At 42.9% G+C, this 24,562-nt stretch overlaps 1 protein-coding gene across 2 annotated transcripts in view; it reads right to left on the bottom strand.

The window, feature by feature from the left end:
• Ndf (Nucleosome-destabilizing factor) overlaps nt 1–24,562 on the bottom strand; it is a 108,543-nt gene that overhangs the window by 66,995 nt on the left and 16,986 nt on the right. The window contains exons 5-8 of one of the 2 annotated variants that reach the window (XM_037428898.2): nt 22,580–22,678; nt 16,745–16,888; nt 11,435–11,659; nt 9,705–9,878 (exon numbers count right to left, since the gene is read on the bottom strand). In XM_037428898.2, coding sequence (XP_037284795.2) covers nt 9,705–9,878; nt 11,435–11,659; nt 16,745–16,888; nt 22,580–22,678 — 642 coding nt within the window. The remainder of the gene's footprint in view (nt 1–9,704; nt 9,879–11,434; nt 11,660–16,744; nt 16,889–22,579; nt 22,679–24,562) is intronic. The other variant, XM_037428899.2, reaches the window with a different exon arrangement.

Genomic DNA, 24,562 nt, shown 5'->3' with positions numbered 1-24,562 from the left:
TATTATGACAAAAATCGTGTTGCTGGGATGGAGCAAGTCAAGGGTATTGGCGGTACTATGAAAAAATGAAGAACAGCTTTAGGCCATAAGCAGTTTGATGCCGAGTAAACAGGTGGACAAGTAAACTTTGATGCAGATGGCACAGTTGTACCACCACTGGTAGCATTATAACTGGCGTTGCCTTACAGAACAAAAGCTTTTTCATATTGAGAGATAGATGGGACACGCTCTCGGAACGAACGGAGACAGCAGACGCAGTCAGACCAAACCAAACATCTTGTACATTTATTTAACTACTTTTACAAATGACAATATCCCCAGAAAAAAAAAAACTTGTACAATTATTGGAAATCCAATGCAGTTTCCGGCATGTGTTTGTTCGTCTATGAGACTATTTCACAAGAAGGTGTAAACACCACTATGGTGAAACAAGACGTCCCATTTAAGAAGCATTTCTTTTTTTTGATTGGTCTTTCTGTGCAGCATGCTTTTGAAAGATTCGAACTCTTCTCTGCACACTGCTGAGAATAGGTATCCCAAACACCTGGCCCACGAGTCTTTCGCTAGTGGGCCAGGTGTTTGGGATACCTATTCTCATACTGCCATTATCTCGTGTTGGGTGCAAAGCCCGCCACTAGAGGAGCGGGCACTGCAATCGCTGTGACATGCAGGGCTGGATCATGTGATCTCGCCTTGCTCTGGCTATGGGACGTGGGCATTGAGTGCGTTTTTTTTTTTCAACCACAGTGCTGCGGCAGTTTTCCTTTTCAAATGCACTGTTTTGCTCTCACTTCATGTGTGCGAACTCTTGGAGACTACCCCATCAGAAAAAGTGCTGTAAAAGCTATTGGCCGCAAGTACTCTTCTGCTCCGTGCCACAGGGCGCTACGTAGCACCGGATGTGCTATTTCAATTTTAACCCCTCCCTACCTTGCTCTGCGAGAGTGACACCCTTCATCACCTCTTTTTTACATTGTTGTTGTGGTTATTATCATTTCAAACCGACGTGATTAAAATGAATGACGGCGAATGTTTACATACAAGCAGAACCTTTCACTTTCTGATCAGGAGCCCCACTCACAACGAAAGATGAACGTACAAACAGTTCATCAGTTACGTATATCTTGAAATGTATGGGAAGCTGCTGTCATTATGTTTAAGATTCAAGATAAAGCCAGGAAGTCGTTATGTTCTCTTGATTGGTCTTTCTGTGCAGCATGCTCTTTGAAAGATTCAAACTCTTCTCTGCACATCGCTGAGAATAGGGATCCCAAACACCTGGCCCACGAGTCTTTCGCTAGTGGCTATCTTTACCCTATTTTAATACGTGGCTAGTTGCTTATGAGTGTTTGGCCAACGCGTTCGATGAAACCTCTTTCTTAAATTGCACAGGTGTCGCTCGAGCCTTTCCTGAACGTTACTTCCTTTTCGAAGGTAACCTCTATCACGGTCTTCATTTCCATTTTATTGTCAAACAACTGTTTGCAACGCCCTTCACTGGCAGGTTTTTCGTGCCCCTGAAGCACCGTGGTTTGGTGCTCTTGCCAATAATGAAAAGGGGCTGTTTGTCGGACCTGCCCATATTTGCACAGTGCAACACAGTAACTCGCTTTTTGCTCTGCTTGCCTCCGTGGCACTGTTTCCCTTTGAAATCAAGCGTCTTCACCGGTAGCATTACACAGAAGAGCCCGGACTCATCCGCATTGTACACTTCAATGCAGTGTACTTTTAGACAATGCCAGCAACGTTCGACAGGATCCACGATGACGCACTGTCGCAGTCTGCAGAAGCGGACTCTCCACACAGCACCTTTCTGACGATCTCATAGCGCTCCTTAAACCATACACTTGCCTTGAAGTTTTCAATGATGCCTAAAATGCAGATGTAGTTCAATGCTTTCTGCTGAATTAGGCTACCACTGATTGGTATCTTCTTAGCCTTCGTTCCGCACAACTAAGCATACACTGCCTTGTCAAGATCTTCATAGGCTGGCTGGGTCGTCTTTTTTCGTTGGGCAGATGTGCCCGATGCTAGCACACTTAAGATGCTCGCTTCGGCGAGATGCTATATTTCTCGGCTATAAATTCCCTTTTTCGTCCTGCTGCTGCCGCGCGATTATTTCCGCCTTCTGTTTTAGCGAAACAAACTTCTGTTTCTTACTCTGTGGTACCACCATAAGCCCTCGCTGCTGTAGACCGTGGAAGGGGGCAGCGAACTGCAAGTAGCAGTTAAGAAGGTGCTGGACTACTGAGCTAACAAGATGAGGCAGTAGGTGGGAGAAAAAAAGAAGAAAGCCATCAGCCAATATCCAAAGTGTGGATCCGGCGCGGTGCTTCATGGAATGCTGCGGAGCATCATCATCACCCACAAACGATGGCATCCCCCATGGTGTCATGGTTTTGCAGCATTTGGCAGGTCACGTGGACTTAGGCAAACTTTGGCGCCTTTACGATTTTTTCAGCTGTCTGATAACTAAGAAAATTCTTAATGTAGACTCTGAATGCGGGCCAGCTAATAAGAATTTCTTGTTAAAGACAGCGTGAGAAAAGAAAACTAAATGCGAATTTTTTTTCGTGTCGTTTTTAAGCATTAAAGGTGTTGCCACTTTTACTAGTTAAAGGGCCACTCACTATGTCCCATAAGAAATTTCAGTTATACTGTGAAAGTTGTGTGTCCGATGAGCAGCATTATGCCGCAAAACTTTTGTAAATCTGTTCATTACGAGCTGAAAAAAACTTTCTTTTTCAAGCGGCACGAAACGAGGATGAGAAGAGGTGAGCTCAAAAACCTTGCCGCTCCCTCCTAACCTTCGCAAGCCTAATCTCTTCCCTACCCTTTCCGGCATATCCAACCAAGCGCTCACGTACGCATGACGTGCCCGAACAAGCCCAACCTTTGAGCATGCGAGTGGTTTAGTTTTGTTGACCAACGTTATTTTATGGTCTACTGCTTATTTCTGCGGGATGGTTTGGAAACACTGGCTTAGACGCGGTAGAATAGATGAGCACAGTGAGTGCGCCAACGCGCAGGTGCATTACTTTCGCTTCCACGGCTGTTGTCTGCACGATGCGCTGACCGCGGGGACACGGACGCATGCGAAACGCCGGCACTTTTGGCCCGTCATCTCGTTGCAATTCACGAAAAAAAAAAAAAAGACATGCACATTCCCTTATTTTGTCTCATTATTTATCTCATGTTTTATTAATTTCTTCAAGCAACAAATTACATGAACTACAGATGTCGTGTTCAATAATTTTCGCCATGTCACGCGCCACTGTTGGCAACGTTAAAGCACAGTTGTCTACGTAGAGGATCGTCACTGCACGGCCGTGTATGCAGGACAATTCATACATGCACATCATGCCCTCATTCTCTATGCGCCCGTCCACGAAAGGAAGGGGGAGCAGCATTTATCTTGAAATTTGACCCATTTCTGCGACATGTAGCGTTGAATATTTTGGAAGATGTGATTGTGAACACCCAATCTACGCACTGCGCTGGTCAGCTTTCGTTGAACCGGGAGGACAAAGTGGTTTGTTGTGGGGGAAGTTTCAATACATTAGAGCCTATGGGATGCGGACGGGGAATCAAAAAATTCTCATTTCATTTTCTTAAGCATGTTGATGAGCAACACAAAGAAAGGGGCATGAGCAACACAAAAAATCCTTGAAACCATGACTGGTTTCAAGGATTCTTTGTGTGAAGCAACCCATACAATAACCAAGTTGAAACATAATTGCGGAACAAAAACTTATTTCAGAATTGACATCCAGATTTCAGTCATTCTGCAGATGCGTATCAATGCTTAGTGAATTGGACTCCGAAATCCCCCTCAGAAAAGACCCATATATGAGTTATAGGAAAGGCTTTCAAATGCTATGTTAGCTTACATGTTGATCTGATCCAAATTCAAAATGCCAGATGTGCCAGTTAGGTATTCCACGTGTTAAAAAATTCCAGATGGCCAAAACTATTGGTTCCCTTACTTTGCTTAGTGATTCACATACAAATTATGGTTCTGGCCATAGGCGTGCACATGGGGTGTGGTCGCACCCTCTAGTCACCTAAGAGCTAACTCAGCCCCATACGTTGACATAATAAGGAGGGGGTGCTGATACTTCATACAGGGAGGAAGGGGGGCACTGCAAAGAACCTTTGCCTTCTCTGAAGGGGAATCCTGCACATGCCTACAGTTCTGGCATGTATTACCGCAGAATTAAACACTTTAGAAAGTTTAAGACAGCAATTAAGTGCTCTCCTGATGGGAAACTAGATTCCGGTTTCCAGTGTGTGACTGACCAAAGCCTTTTTGGCACTTGCTGCTTCTGGACCAGCTAAAACTTCACTAAGGAGCAGGAAATCAGCCTTTTGAAGCAGTTAGCACAGTCCTGGGTATCTACCAATTTGCTTTTTCGAAATTCCCCGACTTTTCCTGGCTTTCCATGATGATTTAAAGCAAATTCCATGACTGTTAAGTCTGCTTGGATTCCATAGATTTATCACAAATGCCAGATCGACAAACATGTGGGGTTTAACGTCCCAAAATCACCGTATGATTATCAGAGACGCCATAGTGGAGGGCTCAGGAAATTTCGACTACCTGGGGTTCTTTAACATGCGCCCAAATTTGAGCACATGAGCCTACAGCATTTTCGCCTCCACCGAAAATGCAGCCACCGGCGCCTGGATTCAATCCCGCGACCTGCAGGTAAGCAGCCGAGTACCTTAGCCGCTAGACCACTGCGGCGGGGCTTATCAAAAATAACCTGGCGGGTTCTCTTCGTTTGTGTACTCTTATATGTCTTTGGAGCATGGAGCAAAATATTCTAAACAACGCCTGGAGTTAATGCATCACTTAAGCCTCTTATAAATATATCAATATTAATATTTGTTACTAAACATATGGCACATACACTAATCACTGGGAATATCAAGAAACATAATTAGGGAGATAGATGGCCATTGAATGCCAAGTAATATATCATATTTTGTGAAAGTAGCCAGCATTTAAATTTTCAAAAACCTGCTCTTGCAACATAAACGAGATCAAAGCTGATGAACGTGCTAAATGTACAGTGGAACCCCTCTGTTACGTTCCTCACTGCTGGGTTTTCTCGACTGTTACATTGTTTTTTATCGATCCCGGCATAGCACTCATAGAATCCCATGTATGGCGAACCCCGCTGTTACGTTGCAACTGTGAGAACGTTCTTGCATGGTGCATCGCAGCCTTGTCTGCCGAACCTGCCCGGGCACGGTCATTTTCATTTGATGTTTGACAGTCTTGGCCTGGCTTGGTTCAGAACAGACTGCAAAAAGCTGCCAGTGAGTTGTAGAGGCCGCCCCTAGATGGCCATATGTGAAAAGTGCTATCATCATCATCACTGTGCTTACAACCGATGTTTCACTACGGAGTGCCGAAAGTGCGTGATAGTCCTGCCCCTGCTGCCGCACATTGTGACTTGTCTTCAGTCGCTGTTGTGTGCGCTAAAGCCTGTTATCGTTGAACTTGTCAACGCAATCTTTGTCAAGCCTTAATAGCGTCGCATAAGTAGAAAGTGCTTTCACTTGAGGAAAAGCTGACGTACTTAAAGCAATCGACAAGCAGCCACCGCGAAAAAGGGTCGACTTTGACAAAGACCTTGGACTGCCACCGTCAATGCTCAACTGCATTGTCTCGAAGTGTGCCGAGATTGAAGGGAATGACGCTCTCTTCAGCCCAAAAGCCAAGCAAGCTCGCGGCGCCAAGCACGGGAAGCTCGACGAGGCTCTTCTCATCTGGTTCAAGCAAGCTCGCGGCACCAATATCAACTTCAATGGCAGGATTTTACACGAGAAGGGGATGAAAATAGCTGACATTCGGGGAATCGCTGAACGGGTGGATCGACCATTTCCGCGAAAGGCACGGCATTGCTTACAAAACGGTTGGAGTGCCAGACAATCACAGAGATCGTTGCAAACTCAATTGCAACTGAAGACAGGGAGGGGACATCGATGACGAGCATGAGCCATACGACGTTGATGAGTTGGCAGCGAAATCGGCCAATCTTAACTTTGGAGAAGTCGTCGCGGCCCTGGACTACTTTCGCACACACCAAAGTGACGCTGAAAGCAATTCGGCCTTTCAGATTATTGAGAAACACGTGGTGTTTACCAGTGAGCGAAAGAAGCGGCAGTCGAATATTACAAGTCTTAGGCTCACCCTACCGAAATAAATTGTTTGTAGTCAAAGCACATGTGCTCTCATTCATTCGTGTAGTTTTTCTCACTCTAAGGTTTTTTCGGCTGTTACATTTTTCCTACCCGCTGCAGGATATTAGTTTTTTTTTTCCGCCTCTTTCATCATCCGCTTCAGATCGAGGTCTGTCTGAGTCATTTTAGCTGCACATGAGCTTGTTTGTTGCTCACTTTCAGTGGGCAGCGCAAAGTCAGATGTTGCCTCCATAAATCCTGCAGCTCCAGCATGTTCGTCTTCGGTGAAGAAATCATGCTCAACATCTCCATGCATGCTTTCATCTGAGCCACTTAGGGCACTATTGTTTGTGCAAACTGATGTACTGCCATTAGCTACTTCTCTTCGAGCTAGCTTTCTTATTCTACGAGGGCTTATCTTTTGTATACATGACGAGTAAGTCGTAAACAGCGTTGGGACAGTAGTTAGAAAAGCAATAGCAGTTTAGTGCCTGTCTTGTAGTCATTTTCAGTGAAGTGCTGGGAAAAATACCAAAGAATGGTCGCTGGGTACCTACCTCGTTTTGTTTTCTCCAGTACCCTGCCTGGACATTATTCTGAGCCAAGCTTGTCGGCCTGACGGAAATTCATTGTAGGCCAAATCGGGATTTCAGATTTTTCTTTTGTGTTTGACGTGCACAGGGGAACGGAACAGTTCGTCGGCATGCTGCTACTCAAACTACCCAGCCAAACTACGCTTCAGTTTGTAAGAGGCACAACACATCATAATTAACATGATTATCGGTTAACGTTGCCCGTAAATGTGCAAAAAAGGCACGCTCTCAATAGCACGCCTCGCTGAAATTTCCCCTACTACTAGACCCCCCCCCCCCCCCCCCGAGGTTGCAGCTGGAACTGTCAACGCCTTCCCTTAGTCTCCAACAACGCTCGGCAGCTTCACGCAGCAGGCCCCACCCCGTGCGCTTTGCTCCAGCAGCAATGGTATGACCAAGAAGTCTCGCATGCATTTCACCCACCTCCATCATTGTAAGCGAGCACACTGAAAGCTGCACAGGGAGAGGACAACAAGGGGCCAAGAAGATGCGTCCCTTGGTCGGCGTGCGCCATGACCTTGAGCACTTTTTTGTTTTTTTTTTCACCCCCTTCAAAAGCACAACTTACTTTCAGCCTGATAAAGCACACGTGTGGGCATCCTGCGATTACCACGACAACCATGCTGCTCATGATGCTGAGATCAGCCAGTTGCCGTGGTATATGATACGGTCAGTCAGGTTATGACATCATTTCGAGAGAGAAGAGGGAACGATTCGAACTCGAGAATGAATAATGCTTGGCTCACATGTTCTCAGAAGACTATCGATAGGCAGCCTTTTCTCACTAGGATTAAAAAGTGTCACGGTTAGTAGGCAATGGGGTCGGGCACTGATAATGAACGACTTCGTAGGCAACAACGGCACGTCACAAGCAGTTGCCCGGATGACTAAAATGGCCATTGCTGCAGAGGTGACACTGCCACCTTGTAGTGTGGCTGTGGTTACTTTGCCATTGACGCGATGCTATTGCAGCACAATAAAAGCCACCGGGCTTAAAGAATAATTTCATGGAATGCCTTCACACGGTGGAGCAAAACATTATTTATGGAGCATGTCACTAATCTTAAGAAACAAAAAAAGAAAAAAAAAGCTGGGTATGTGTTTTCCACCCCAATAGTCTAGTCATTTCCAAAATCAGTTTGGCTACTGACACATTTAAAGGGACCACTAAAGTAAAATAACAATTTACGTCAGAGTGAAAGCTCTGTATGACAATATCTAAAACAACAGTGCCCTACTTTTTGCGAAATTAAGGTAAATGCACAAGAACACATGTGCCGCAGTACGACATTTTCAAAAAGATCCTGATGACATCAGATGAACCGCCTAAAATTAATCACTAGTAATCGATCTAGCTGCACTAAATAAAGAACCTTCAGCGCGTCAAGAGACGCAATAAAATGCTACTTTATCGTTTCTGTTCGATTAAAGGAAAAAAGAAGCGCTGGACATTACTAACAGGGAATGGCACAAGTGGTTCAAAAATTCAATTCTAGCGTGATCAAACTGGACATGTGGTGCCACCTAGCGGGGCCTAGTTGAACCAAAATATGTCTGCAATCTCGGAGCCCATGGCAGGATGGCTGCTGTTGCTGCTGTGGCTCCCGCTGCTTTCGGCCTGCTGCTACTAGCGCATTAAGGCAGGGCAATGTTGCGCATGGCAACAGTGACGTGAGTTGGTCCAGTCAGTCTACTGCAGTGAGGCGGGTAATTTGAAGTACACTAACCCGATGCAGACAACTAAAATGTAATTTTATTTCAGAATGGGCCCTTCCTTGGCACAAAAGTAACACTACGAGGTTTCTGAACCGCTATTTCAACAATCAACATCGACTTAATAGTTGCCTTTAGTGTCCCCTTAAGCCAGTGCTTGGCTATTTTAAGGTTTATTTTTGTGCAGCATATTTTGACTTTTAGCACAAGGTGTATTTTAAACTTTGCAGAGTTAGCTATTAACGAAGTCTTTAGTGTGACATTTCATGGGCCCATGAACACGTACCAGCAGTGTTACACTGCACTGAAAAACCATCAGCACTCACAGTTGTGTGTTGCATTGCTCATTTGGTTCACAATAGTTCTGACAATCCGCCTTCATTTTCTTGTGCTTCCCCGTGCCGACAACCAGTATCACCAGAACCTCCAAGACCAGTATCACCTCTAAGATCAACATAGGCCCAAACAACGAAACGTTCCTTTCCTTTGACCGCGTCCTCTCCTTACGTGAAGCTTCCTTACAACCAAGTACCGACGGAGGAAGCAAGCGTACTCTGAAAGCTCCCTTAACCCGTCCTCGCGGGAGGAATGGTTGCCGCGCTCCTGCGTTCGAGATTATTGAATATGAGCTTTGCTCACAAGCGTTTATTCTGTAAAAAAAAGTTGGGTCACCACATCACTTCCAAATTGAAGTGTTAATATAGAGACGCGTGTACGCTTTCTTCAAACTACGATTACTGAATGTGAAAAGCCACCGTAGTTGAGCGCAAAACGTGGTGCATTCTAGGAACACTGAAACGCCCCACGGAGGAAGGAAAAAGGTTTCCTTTCCTTCCTCGGTGGTGCAGTGCACGCACGCTCGCCGCTCGCGTCTCCCCACAGGGGTGGGGTGAGAGGGTTGCCTCGAAAACGAAAACATCACGTGGGCTAGCTGTGAGGCGAAGCGCTCGTTCAGGACGAGGAGCGGACCTAAGGGCGCACGAAGGTAGCCCCAAAGCAACCTTAAGCTGAGGAAGCGCCAAGGAAGCCTTCACCGAGGGCTCCTTAGTGAGGAAGCTTTCAGAGTGACATAAGGCGGCCTCACAAAAATGAAGGCTTCCTTACTGAGGAAAGGAACGTTTCGTTGTTTGGCCCATAGTGTTCAGCATCGTGAAAAGGCAGATTTCCAAATCATGAATGCAGCGGGAGGTAAAAAGCACACCAGACCTTGGAAGGTGTCCTGTTCCATACGGTGATGTGGTGACCCGAATTGATGAGGTTCTTCACCATGCCTTGGCCCATGTTGCCCAATCCCAGAAAGCCAAACTTGAGGCTTGACGGGCTGACATGTTTTGACCGCAAGACATCCGATATCCTCTCCACATCCAGGGGTGGTGTCACCTGTTATTTATATGTAAAAAGTGACACATGACTGCTGTTGTAAAGTTTATCTCATAATAGAGGTTGCTTATACCTTACGGAGCACAGCACTGCAGAGAAAATAAAGCAAAAAAAAGGGGGGGGGGGGGGCACTTTTAAAGGGATCAACAACCAATTCTTATGGTGTCAATTTTTTTTTTTTAGCGGAACGAAAAGCTTCACCGGTCGGTGAGTCTAGCCACGGAATGGTGAAAGAGAATGCCACAAATTATTAAACTATTGTAATCAGAAATTTTCCATCTACAGCTAATATGACGTCGTACACTCAAGTGCTGCAAACAATCAACGTGCGAGTGGTTCGTGTACGAGCGTGGTGGTTTATTGTGCACGCGTGCACTCTGCATGCATGCGCCGCAACTCGACTTGGTTTAATGATGGCTGTGACGACAGCATGGCTGCAACGGCAGCGAAGCCAAGTGCTGCGACGCATAAAAAGAATCTATTTGGGCTAACTAATGTGTCAGTTCGGGCTGATTTTTCGCTGGCAGGCGCGCCATGATATGAAAATAATGAAAATCGAAAAATTAGAAAAATTTAATTTTTGGGTGTCACCAAGACCCGTGCCCCCTTAAAAGCGCTATTGCTACTTCCGAAAGAGATGGTGCACGAGTCTTTCCGCAAATGCTGCATTAGCAACGCATTGGTTGGAATGGAGGATGATGTACCCTCCGACGTAACAAGAGAGAAACAGACGTCGACTTAAGTTCGGAGGAATCTGAGTGGCAGCACTTTGTGGCCTTCTGGCGTTTAACTACATAATATTTGTGTCGGGGAAAAAAAAAAAAAAAGAAACACTATGTCACCACAGTGCAGCTGGTCATGTCACATATTTATCAAGGTAAATGTGCACCGCGATATTTTGCGATGTTTAAAAATTTCTCAGACTCAAAGATGGGGGAGTCGACCTACATATCGGTTATTACAGTATTTTTCCAATTTTCATTCCAAGCCTGCATATAATTAAATCCTCTTTATCACAAATTTCAACGATAATTTGTGAATTTCGATATACCCAGGTTTAACTGCATTACTGCAATATTAGTGTCGTATTGTGAAGCCTGTATACAAGAAGCACGTGCTTGTAAAGCACAAAAGTTATTTTCACTGCATTTGCAAACAGAGGAACGTATTTTCATTGTATTTCCAAGCAGACACATGGCTGTGTGGAAGAACGCCTGCTTGCCACAGAATAACCTGGTTTCGATTCTCACCCGGACCCGGAAACTATTACTTTATTTGCATTTTTCTCGATTTTTCAGTCCCGAACAAGATCATAATTTTTTGCTAACTAATGATGCCGATGCCAATATTTATGCGAAACAAGCTCTTTAACACCCTTGTGTTACAATATCTGAAAAATAAACATGTTTCTATAACAGGGTCTTAAGATTTACTGGGCCAGAAACAGTGCTGTAATATTTTCAAAAAGGCCTTTGAAGAGACTACAGTGATATGATACTTCCTTTAATCACGAATGTGATGCACTTGCCAAACCAAAGACCAAAGGATCCACTTACAGGCCTTGTGATGTAAGACTGCCGCAGGAGATTGGAGCTGGACTTCGATGATGAAGTAGTGTGAGAGACACTGTTGAAGCCAGCCGCATTGTTATTTGGTGTCGCAGCGGACACCGAGGAAGCCTTCTCTGTGGCAGCTGTCTTGTTTCTCTTCACAGGTGCTGAGCCTGTGCTGCTGCTCTCAGAAGAGGTCCGCTTGGAGGCCCGACGTGACTGGTCCTTTGGCTGTAAAAGCATGCTGCGTCATGCTACTGCATATAAGAAAGTGCTCTTAACACCTACCACTTCTTCACTAGAACTAACAAAAATGTCTGTGCATTAGTAACAAAAGCTTCGAACAATTTAGCAGCCCTATTTAATGTTTGGTGGACAATGGGACAGACACAACCCACTTCTTGTTCTTTGTTTTCAGTTCTGTAGGTTTTCACAACACCTGAAATACCACAAGAAAGTTACTAACCGAACCTTGAGCATACCGTAACATTAATTACGCAGTTACGTGACATTTTCTAACAAAAACTATCAGCAATTCTTTTGTGATGTTAAAGAGGTTCGTTCTACTCAGCTTCAAACAACTAAAAAAGACATTTGCACAAGCCTTTTTTCAATTCATAACATGAAATGATTAACCCAACCACTAACACATCACTAGAAGATTCATCTGGAAATAATATCCCCGATAACCTGTGCAAATCAGTTATTAATGATTCATTTTCAAGCCAGTGCTTAAATCCGGTAACATCATACTCCCTCATGCGCACCAATATAATTACATGCCCATGGATCCAGTAGTTATCGAGGTACCTGGAATGTTGATGCTAACAGATAAGTTACCATTCCACTCCGCTCTTGGCTATGATGGCATTAATAGCAAATTCCTTAAAAGCACTAATGTACTTAGTTCTATGATACTAAGTAAAATATTTGGACAATCATTGAGTACTTGACTACTTCCAAAGGAACGGAAAATAGAGAAGGTGGTTTCAATCTACAAGTCTGGCCCCAGAAATTCACCTCTTAATTACCGACCCATATCACTAACAAGAAATTGTTGCAAAATTATTAGAACATGTAATTTTCTCAAATGTTGATAACTTTCTGGAGCCTAACTCATACTTTGCTAAAACACAACATGGATTTAGAAAACTACTCCTGTGAGACACAGCTTGCTTCGTTTACTCATCATTTGCATCCAATCCTGGATCGATCATCTTGCACTGACAGTATTTCTTTGGATTTTAGCAAAGCATTTGACAAGATTTGCTATAAATTACTGCTCTTAAAACTAAGCTTGCTAAATATCAACACTAACCTTCTTAAGGGGGCAGACTGCTCTTTGGGACCAAAAAGTGACAAAAAATTCATTTTTTAAAACTGACATATTTGGTTTCTGCAAGAATTTTTCTATCTCTTTGCAAATTTTCATGCACCAGGAAGTAGTAATTTTTTTGTTATGTCATTTTAACTGTCCAGATTCTTGGTGCTGTTAACATGCAGAACCTGCAAAAAAAATGGGGAACCGACTTTGAGGCTTCTTTATAATTTGCCAGACCTTTGTCTAAAGCTTTACTACAAATTTATGAGCGCCTTCATGAGGATTGCAAAACATGCGCATCATGATTGTTGCTTTTTAAAAAAACTGTGTGTTTTCAGTTTTTTCCATTTTTCTCAAAAAGTAAATTTGTGACTATTCAATTTTGAGGCCTCAATATCTCTGCAGCTAGGGCAGGTACAACAATAATTCTCTTTGCAGTGGAAACCTGTATGTGTGTAGAATGCAAGTATGGGAGCAGAATTTAGAGCACATGCCTTTTTAATTAATTACTCATCAAAATTGTAACACAATTTCAACTGCTTTTGAAAATGTATAGTTCATTTTGCTGCGAAATAACCATTAAAGGCCTAAAAACAAAAACATCTTTCATACTTTCACTCTATAGTCATTAGTCTATGTTGGCATATCCTAAATATCACTTTTAATTAAGCACTTTTTTTACTATGGTGGCCATAAACAATAGAGGTTGAACTGAAGTTATCTCAGGAACAAAGTGAGTTACAGGAAAACTAATTAAATATTTGAAATCAACAGAAAAAACTGCATAACCCTGTGCAGTTTTATCAAGATCACTGAAGAAATAAACAAAAAATGTCTAAGACCAGTCTGCCCCCTTAAATAAATAGAACATTTCCTCTCTAATCACTTCCAATTTGTAACTGCTAACGAGCATCATTCACCACTCACTGAAGTACAGTCAGGTGTGCCTCAAGGTTCAGTGTTGGGGCCTTTATTATCTTTTTGTATATATTAATGATCTAACTTCAATAACTTCTAACATACATCTGTTTGCAGATGACTGTGTTATCTACCACAAAATTACCAATATTGATGATACTAAAACACTTCAAATTGACCTAAATAATATAGCTAATTGGTGCAATGACTGGTTAATGGAACTTAATATTAGGAAATATAAGAAAATGCACGTATCAAGAACTAACTCGAATCATAACACCTACCATCTAAACAACATTCCCTTAGATTCCGTCTTGTCTGGTAAATATCTTGCACATCACAAATAACTTAAGTTGGACAAGTCATGTAGAGTACGTAATTAACAATGCTGATCGTACCCTCGGCTACTTACGATGCAACTTCTCCAAAGCACACTCTTCCTTAAAGCTAATACTCTATAAGTCTCTCATACGCCCTAAGCTCGAGTATGCATCTGCCATATGGGATCCCAGTCATGCTAATCTCATCACCTCTCTTGAACTAGTACAAGATAACTCTGCTAGGTTCATCCTCTAACTACAACTGCACTGCAAGTATGAATTCACACTGCAAGTATGAATTCAATGAAAAATAACTTACCACTTAGTACATTTGCTCACCGACGAAAAAATGCCCGTCTTTCACTGTTTCATAAAATTTTCTATCACCCAACGCTTCATAATGACCTGATACTCCGGCCTCTGTACATCTCAAACTGCGTTGATCATCACAATAAGGCAGGAATCGCATCATGTCTCACTAAGTCTTTGTTTCAGTCATTTATTCCCCACACATCTCATGATTGGAACCACCTTCCCTCGAATGTCGCAACCATCACCGACTTCAAACTTTTTCATGAAACATTAGCTAACATTGTATAACCAGGAAAATCTGTTACCTATACTTATTGCTTGTGTTTTTTTATATTTTGAAAATTATTTTTGTATATTCTGCAGAAATGTTATTATTTAAGTCTTTTATTATATTGTTTTATTTGTATTTAATTTATTGCACTGTTTTATTTGTATTTTTCATGTATTTACCCACTCCCCTCTTTGATACCTTTTTGGCCCTGAGGGTATTATAAATAAATGAATATATTGCAAGTATGTTGGATCATGACCAAACGCTCATCTTTCATCAAAAATACAAGATTTGCGCTATTGAAACTATCTTTCTCATGATAGTTGGACCAAATCGGTATTTGCTTTGGACTTCAAACTCACCAACCAACCATTCCTACTCATTTCTCTTTGACACAATTGTCAGCAAAATGAACAGGCAATGAAACCAAGGAAGGTATGAGGGACGTTATCAGTGTGTCTACCAACTTGCTTTTTCAAAATTTACCAACTTTTCGGGGTTTTCCATGATTTCAAGCAATTCCATGACGGTTACGTCTGTTTGGAAAACTCCGTCCAGAGAAACAAACCCAAAAGTGCTAAAAAAAAAAAAAGAAATCCCATGGAATAAGTTAATAAACGTACCGCATGTGCTCAGAATGTTCCGAGCGTGTGCGGTAAATATGAAAAAAATATGTATATCTGGCCAAAATGATACCTCCGAGCCAGGGAGTCAGCAAGTTGGCTGTTTGGCAGAATACAAACACACGAGTTAATATTAACCGCAGCTAAATGCCCACAACAGTCCTACAATGCAGTCAAATCTGCTATAAAACGTATAAATGGCACAATCTCGTGGCATCTGTGTAAAAGAAGGACGCCGGAGCCCGGCCGATTCCGCCACTGGAGTATATTTTAGTTCACTATAATCACTACAGCCTAGGCCACTCCGGATGTGGGTTGGACTGAATTAGATCGACCTCTATTTACAGACTTTACTATTTAGAATGTTGATTGGATTGGATCTGATATGACCTGGATTGCTGTAGTTTTTACTGATTTGCATCGCCATCTGAATTATACACCTCCAATATACCCTTTTCAGCAAATAATAATAATAATAGCTGTATACTATACGCATGTATTCTGTGCACCATGCTTTGACAATGACTAACAACATCGCAAAAACGAAGCCGCACTGCAAACTTTTCACCCATCTTTCTTTTTTCTACGACGAGCACATGCATGATGGTGTTTTATTTCTCTGGGCTTCGACGCTTAGAGCTCGATAAAGCCCTCTGATGTCTACAATGAAAGCTAGAGGTAGCATTTAAAGCGATGATGTTTGAATATGTACCGGCTAGAAGGAATCTGTCTGGTCGCAACAGCTCCTTCGTATCCACAGAATTATCACAGATGCGAGCAGAAAACCTTCATTTGTGTACTCTTCTATCAGTGATGCCATCGAGGTCTTTTGATTTGGAGCAATTTTCGGAGCAGTAAAATTTTCACTTTGGAGCACCTTAGAGCAGCAAAATTTTTCATTTTGGAGCAATCTAGAGCAGCTAACTTCACATCCTCGAGGCGAACCAAGTCGCATTTACATTCAAGGGCATAAATAATTATTTTGGGGGGTTTTGTCACCTGTGAAGAGCCAGAAATATTTCCATTTATTTCAAATGTCATGAAGGCAGTCATCTTAGAAGCACTTCTTATTTTAGTTGATGCAAAAAATACAGGCATCATTATGTTGGCCATATTGAAAAGACTTGTTCAATGATTATTTTCGTAGTAAATAAATAGAATATTGGTTGAATGAGATTATACTTCACGAAATAACATTCTATACATCTATGTGGTTATCAGTATATATGGTGATCAAACGCTGTGACGTACAACACTAGAGAAACACAGAGTCGCTACTGCACTTAAAAAATAACCTTACAGGGTACCTTAGGCGTATGCCCAAGATGACTAAAAGGGAGAGCCATTTTATTTTTATTGCGATAGCAATTACAAGTACATTCTCGACCGGTTTTTGCCATTGCTAGGAGCGTAGGTCAATTCAAAAAATTTTTTTTAGGAGTGGGGAGGGGGGAGTGCCTCTTGATATGAAGTGGGTCATGCAAATGATAATATTGAGCTATAACCTCAAAAAAGGGGAGGGGAGTGGGCGCCAAGTAAGCAGATTTTTACCTCTCTTTTTCTTCGTTTTGGCTCTTTGTCAGCCGTAACAGGTTCCTTTGGTGTTTTGGGAGTTTTTGACGGCGTCACAGAGGGGGTTGCAGGTGCTTCCTCAACCTCATCTTCAGAGGCGGCCACTCTTGTTGATGGTGAGCCCTTCATTAGTGGAGAGAAGAGAAAACTGTGGTTACCATCTGAACTTTTGGCTACAAGATCCCACAAACCTCACTAAGCATCACTGTAACTGTTCATGAACAACTTTAGGATGTTCCTTTACCTAAAGGACTTTGTAACCCTGTCACACGGCCACGATGAAACTATGTTTAAGTACTTTCTCTTTTCGTTGAGGGAGAAGCGGTTCATGTCACACGGCCTCCATTACGCCGAGAAAGTTGCATGGAACTATTGAAAAATGGTCTTTAGTAATGACTATTAGGGCTCAGCGGAGTATTCTCATTCCCCCATAGTTACTGCTATGAGAAAACAGCATTAACAAAATTGTCTTAGTAATATGTTTGAGTAAACTAAGCAAACTTATCTTTAATACCATTTTGGCACGTTGAACCCCAAATATCTATCAATCTATCTTTGATACCATTATGTATACCATTATGATACCACGATGAAACTATGTTTAAGTACTTTCTCTTTTCGTTGAGGGAGAAGCGGTTCATGTCACACGGCCTCCATCACGCCGAGAAAGTTGAATGGAACTATTGAAAAATGGTCTTTAGTAATGACTATTAGGGCTCAGCGGAGTGTTCTCATTCCCCCATAGTTACTGCTATGAGAAAACAGCATTAACAAAATTGTCTTAGTAATCTCAATTAAAGATTTTAACATAATACTCTTGTTCGGTGTAAGATTACACACCGTGTAGTGAAAGTTTCAATTCTACACATCAGTGCCTGTACCCTCTACACCTAACGCTTCGCCAAGCTGCCACCAGCAAGTATTGCACCGTATGGTTTGTTTATACACGTGTGAGATGCGCGCACGTGCCCACTGTACTTTCTCGCATACTTTCTGCTTCAGCTTCATTAAATTCAAGCAAAAAAAGTTTGGCAGGTTCCATTCATGTTATATGGAGCATGCAATTGGAAGCTGACTGTGTTGCAACATTTTATTGCACAAATGCACGCAGACACTCCTCATTAAAAAAAAAAAAAAATAAGTGTAGAAGCTTGCATGTGGTATCAAAGATAGATTGATAGATATTTGGGGTTCAACATGCCAAAATGGTATTAAAGATAAGTTTGCTTAGTTTACTCAAACATATGCTGCAGTAGGGCACCCTCCCTGTGTAAACTCGGCTTATTTACAAAAAAAAGGGGGGGGGGGTGAAAATCAGCCACTCCATTAGAGATCCCACAGTGGGGGCCCAATAGTCAGAGGCACCACCAACTTGCTCTATAGCAATAAACTTGCTTCGTTTGTTCATAGGTCTCTGTTGCTGAAATAGCTGCACAACATGAAGTGAGCTAACTTTGCACATGATGCATCTCCACTGGGGTGGGAGCAAAGTATGCGCAATATTAAGCACTTCACTTTGGCTTTAAAATGTTTTATAATAACGCTCCTATTTGCAGTATTGATTCTCTGCATTCACAGTACCAACGGTGAAGTGGGAAGTACAGTCAAACTCTGCTACAACGAAATTCACAAGGATCGCGAAAAATTTCGTTCTAGCGGAAACTTTTTATTGCGAAAGAAGTGGTAAATAAAGAGAAAAAAGATATGCACGACACTTAAGAAAGCAGTTCATTTCTAAAACTTAAAAAAATTACTCATTCAATTACTTGAACTTTCACAAGAGCAATGGTAGAATACGCTGCTCACAATCTGTGAGAAGCTGCATTGCGACAGCGTCGTGATGGGTGCCAAGGACACGATGCAGGATGTCCAAGAAGTTCACGACCTGCGACGCGGTCACTGGTGTCGGTACCGCCGGAACACTATGTGCGGCTTTGTCATTGTCTGATGAATTGGCAGTGGCGATAGCCAGCGAGCACTCTTGAGGATTTCGGCATCACTCAGCTCATCATACACGATCACGTCCTTCGTCGGCATTTACGTAATCACTCAGGGCAACGCTCTCGGGTACAATGCCGGCATACCCGGGAGCTGCCTATGCTGGGGCTCTTTCTACGTCTAGCCTCGTGCCAACGTAATCGGCAGCTTGTACGTCGTCACTTCTCCTGGCCAAGTTAATCTTTTCGGGCAGAAAACCTTGCGTGTGCAAAATAGTTCTTAACAATGTCACGCAGTGTCGACACCCATGCGGCGGCCAAAATTTGCACAGCCATGAACAAGTTGACTTAGGTGTCGCAACCATGCTGCGTGTTACACAAAGTTCATTGAAGAAGCCTTGATCCATATGTGTGCTTTAAGCTGTTAATGACATCTTGATCTAAAGGTTGAATGAATCAGCGATGCGCAGCGAGCAAACACTGCAGTTAGCTTTTTCATTTTATCGTCGAACGCAACAAACCAGTCGGTAAAAGAGGCCCTTGTCACCCATGAATGGCTGTTGGCAACGTGCTTTACTGGCAGGCTTTTTGTGCCTTTGAAGCACCGTGGTTTGGTGCTCTTGCCGATACTGAGAAGGGGCCGTTTGTTGGGCCCGTCCATATTTGCACAGAGCAACACAGTGACGAGCTTTTTGCTCTGCTTGCCACCGTGGCACTATTTGCCTTTGAAGTCAAGCGTCTTCACCAGTAGCATTTCACAGAAGAGCCTGGTCTGATCCGCATTGTACACTTAAACGCAATGTACTTCTAGACGACGCCAGCAGCGTTTGACACGATCCACGATGACGCACTGTCGCAGTCTGCAGAAGCGGATTCTCCACACAGCATCTCTGACGATCTCATGGCGCTCCTTAAACCATACACTTCCCTTGAAGCTTTCATTGATGCCTAAAATGCAAGTGTAGTTCAGTGCTTTCTGCTGAATTAGGCTAACACTGATTGGTATTTTCTTAGCAATCGTTATGCACAACCAAGCATATACAGCTTTGTCAAGTTCTTTATAGACTGGCTGGGTCGTATTCTTCCGTTGGGAAGATGTGCCCAACGCTGGCACATTTAAGATGCTCGCTTCGAACTCCAGTATCATCGACAGTTAGTTTGGCGAGATACCGTATTTCTTGGCGATAATACATCCATTTTTTAGGGGCGAAGCTCCTTAAGGCGTGGGCTGTGCGTTCCCTGTATGTAGCCACCTCTCGTTTAGTTCTTGCAGTGTTCACTAGATGGCGGAAGAGTGCGATCTATCAATGTGGGCAGCTCGACTGTTGAAAGACGAACTGTTAAGCGTGCGCATCTTTCTTGCGCACTGCGAAGCCTTGGTGTTAAATACAAATTGTCCACGTTTGTTCCTGCGCACTGTTTCAACGTTGTCTTCACTTTCATCGCCGTTTTCTTATCACAACAAATGGTATGGGTCTTATCGGTCGTCAGCTAAGCTCATGTGCATGCTTTGCCATTGCGCCACGCGTAGCCGGTGATTATCGGTGATTTCACCTTATAGGTAATTCGCGTTGCATTTTCCACTCTGCCGTAGCATTCCTTTCGTGCTGCTTCCAAAGCTCCTTAAGAGCTTCTCACAAAAATGCCTAGAGGAAAGTGTGGCGCCACTGTCTAAGTGAATTTCTTAATGGGCCCCGTTGTAGCGCTAGGAATGACCGTATATGTGTCCGCGAGGCTTCTGTTTTCTGTTGTTGAGAGAAGCTTCAGCCCAAAAGCGGATACGACTGCGTAAATAAAGCTTCTCTAAAACAAGACATTTCTAAGCGGATCTTATTCCCGCATATTATATATTATATTCCGAAACAAACGCCCACTTACCTTGATGGCACAACCAAACGGCGAAATAAAAAAACAGACGACATAAAAGTGGCGGAGAGAAAGCTCACTGTCGTATGCCTGCCAAGTTTAGAGGCCATTGGTTATTTCTGACGCTTCGTAAAATTATACATTGACGCAGAAGGTCCTTGTGGTAAATAAAACACTTTTCTGTGCAACGACAAAAGTAGGTAACTTATTATGTGCCCTTTTACGTATTTACTCGCATGATCCTCACACTTTTTTTTTGGAGGAAAAGCGATGCAAAACTGGCGGGTGCGAGAATTACATGAGGAAAACTTTCCCTGAAGACGTACAGGGCAAAAAATAAAACGAAGTGGCCGCAAATTGGGATTCTCATGCCAGCAACTAACTGCAAGCTTTGCGAAGTACAAGTTAAGACTTACCTCACCAATGAAAGCACAGGGTCAACACAAGGCAAGATTTATTTGAGACACAAAAAGCGCAAGCAAATAGTCGAAAATTAGAATACCGCACGCAAAGCTTGTGGACATTGCGGTAGTGTTGGTCACTCAACAGGAACTCGCAGAAGGTTAGTGTTGACGGCAGTATTGGGCTGATTTAACACGGAATTGTTCGCAGTTGCCTTTTGACGAAATTAAGTTTACCATCCACCCCAGTCTTAGGCACATGGAAGGCCCAACGCGTCTTGGTCGCTTTCAGCTGCCGTCACCAGTAGCGAACACAAAACTCGCAGACCCCAAAGGGCCGTTGTTAGGTGCATAATCAATCACTTCCAACTCGAAAACAGCTGTGTAGCTTCCGTACCGCCCCATAACGCAACAACATTACAGACACAATGTACAAAACACGCTGCAATGCGCACTTGCCACTATGGCTTCGCTTGGATTGAACTAAATCGCCGTGCAATAATAGTATTCTTTATGCTTAGGCGATGGCGTGTGCTATCATCATCAGCGGCTGGAACGAGCAGACAAGATTATTGCAGCAATTTTCAGGCGTGCCATTATTACGCGCAGAAAAAAAAAATCTTACATTAGTTGGGCGATGTGGGGGGTGCGAGAATTATGCGAGTGCGAGGATTATGCGAGTAAATATGGTAGTAAGAAATCAATCATTTCAACGTGAAGCCAGACGCCTCTTTGAGCGATACAAATCTGAGCCAAGTTCGAAGCTCCAGCAGCTCACTAGAGTCAGATTTTCCTCTAGGTAAGTTCGTAAGACCCTATGCGGAGCTCATCTCGAATGTTCAACCACTAAGAGGCTAGAAAGCATCCCTGTAACAAGCGTGCAGGTAAAGCTGCCTGACAAAAACAAAGGCAACGGGGCCAAGTCTGACGCGAAAAACAAGTTCAGGCGATGATGATGGCGATAGGGCTATCGCACATTTGAATAAGGCGGGCAGATAAATAAATGTGCGGGTGTTCTGATGATGATGATGATGGTGGCAGGTAGGGAGCTGGGCATTACTTTCACAAGCCGCGAGTAACTTTTTAAAATCACAATTCGTTATTTCGAAGTGTTGCGTAGATAACGGGGCATAAAATTCAAGATGTTAGTCTGAAACATTCAGTATTGTGACATTCGTAGCAGTGGAATATTTTTACATTAAACCAATATACTTTTGCAGGGGTATTTGCGAAAAAGTCGTTAACCTCAGAAAATCGGTTATCTGAGGTTCGCTATAACGAGATTTGACTGTATTAGAACCCTGAACTGTATGTCCCCCGCAGACAGCTGAAAAAACATGTGAGTGCCATAGTTGAACCATTCTGCACCTTTGTACAGCCTTTAAAACACGCCACCTTGTATTACTTTATTACAGCAAGAATGAGATATAAATAAAATATAGCAAGATGCTTTTTTATTTGTGTACAATCTTCAAAAATCATGCCGGCTCTATTGAATACTATAATTTCAAGATGACTAAAGAGAGACAGCAGAAATGCATGCAATTTTGAAATTCATCTCCACCCAAACAATTCCAAACTTGCAAGCTATGATTAGACCGGCGATTCACCTTGGTTGCTGTGTTCGCTATGGGGCTCACAGAACCGTTAGGGAATATTGTGGAAATCTCCTCATCAATGCTGGGCAGATCAGAGCTTCTGACCGGTTGCTGCAACAGTGCAAAACAACACAACCAATGTAAGCCCCTTGTAGGAAGCTTTTGCTAGACAAAGCTATAAGCTATGGTTATCATTTAAATTATTTCAAGGAACCCAAGCCCTGAAGAGCTGTTAGAAAACAACTTATAAAAAGATGAGTCATGAAAACTGCACACACATTTGCCCCCTAAGTACTTCCCAGGGAGGAAAAAGAAAAGGGGAGGGTGTGTGCACTTGCATATCTAATGTTAATGCGTTTGGGCTATATCTATATTTCTCCTGAGCAAACAACTAGTTAGTAATAACACATCGTAGTACAGTAATAACACATCGTAGTCCTAATATTTCTCATATGTGGACCATTCTAGAAAATGTGCCCTAATTATGTCACGTGAATGACTGTCCTGGTGTCAAGAATGGCGCTAGAAGTACGAGAAATGCCAAGAGAAGATAACATGCTCGACTTTATCTTCAGAAGCTGTTTTAAGGCCCTAGATAGACAACAAATCCAAACACCGAAACAAAAGAGCAGTCACGACATTGCAAATGGCGCTCCCGGGAACCTTAAAGCTGCAGAAAAGCAGATGAAGTGATGTATTTTATTATGCTCAGATTCTGCGCTCGGGTAAAAATAAAACAAACGGCGGCGCGCCGCAAATTATTGTGCGGCAGCGTGGTCTCTCTGGAAACTTCGGCGGCGGTTGTGGCGCACAGCTCTACTTGCGAGGCTGTGTATAGAGGCTTTGCTTCAGGTATTAATTGTATTATCAGAGTGTCTACCAATTCCATTTTTGTAAAACTCTCTGAATTTTGCCAATTCTCCATAATAATTGGAAGCCAATTCCATGACCCATAATGCCTGCTTGGAAAAATTAAAAATTGGAACAAGCCCTTGAGTGGTAAAAGTAACAAAAAAAAAATCACAGCTCCTTATGGTGGTCATACACCGAATAATTTCTGCTTTTATGACACACTTTCTGACCAGAAAACTATTTAAATATTCCTTTCAATTAAGTTCAATGGCCACTGGCTTGGTAACCACACTTTCGAGACTTGTGCTTGACACAGCCGTTGCACATTCATTTGTCGCAGTCACAGAAAACGACATGTTGGGTCCAACAAAAAAAAAAAAAAAAAAAACGTGCAGACATTTGTCAGGGAAACACTGTGCCAAGCTCACAGCAGCGAGGCAGTTCTTGCTCACAGCGAGACTGGAGACAGCAGCGATGTCCATATTCATGAGCAAGAAAGTCTTTTAGGATGCTGCGCATTGAGCCTTGTGTCGTTCAGCACTGCTTGAATCCTTAACATGTGCTCGGATATCATTATTCTGCGTTCACCTGATCAGAGGTAAATAATTTCCTTTTCACAGAAGGCGATGCAACTAATTCGCAAGAAAAATGGCAATGTGGCTGCAGTCAAGGCAGCTTTGGAAGCGAGTTGGATTGAAAGTGAATCTAATTCAAGCCAGATTATTATATTTACAAACGATTTTTATCCCCCCGGCCCTAATTAAGCACCCCTAAAATATACTTTTCAGAAAGAACACTAACTTCACGCACATATTTTGTGAAGCTTGTTCAGACAACGACCAGCGTCAACATTAAAAGAACGTAGTCCCACTGTAAAACTTTTTTTCCGCATGATCGACACACACGTTTGCATTTTATTTCTCTGGGCTCCGACACTTGGGACGGAATGCAAGTCTTACAGTGCTTAGAATAAAAGCTGGGGGTCGCATTTAAAGTGCTGACAAATATGTGGCAGCATAAAGGAATCTGTCAGGCCAAAACAGTTGGAGGGGTAGCACCAAGGCCGTACAAGAAAGCAACAGCTTCCTGGATTCCGTAGATGAATCACTGACGCTGTGTTCTCTTCATTTACGTACTTTTTTT

The sequence above is a fragment of the Rhipicephalus microplus genome, chromosome 2 (genome assembly GCF_043290135.1).
Source record: "Rhipicephalus microplus isolate Deutch F79 chromosome 2, USDA_Rmic, whole genome shotgun sequence".
NCBI classification, from domain to species: domain Eukaryota; kingdom Metazoa; phylum Arthropoda; class Arachnida; order Ixodida; family Ixodidae; genus Rhipicephalus; species Rhipicephalus microplus.
This window is presented reverse-complemented; position numbering and strand designations above follow the sequence as displayed.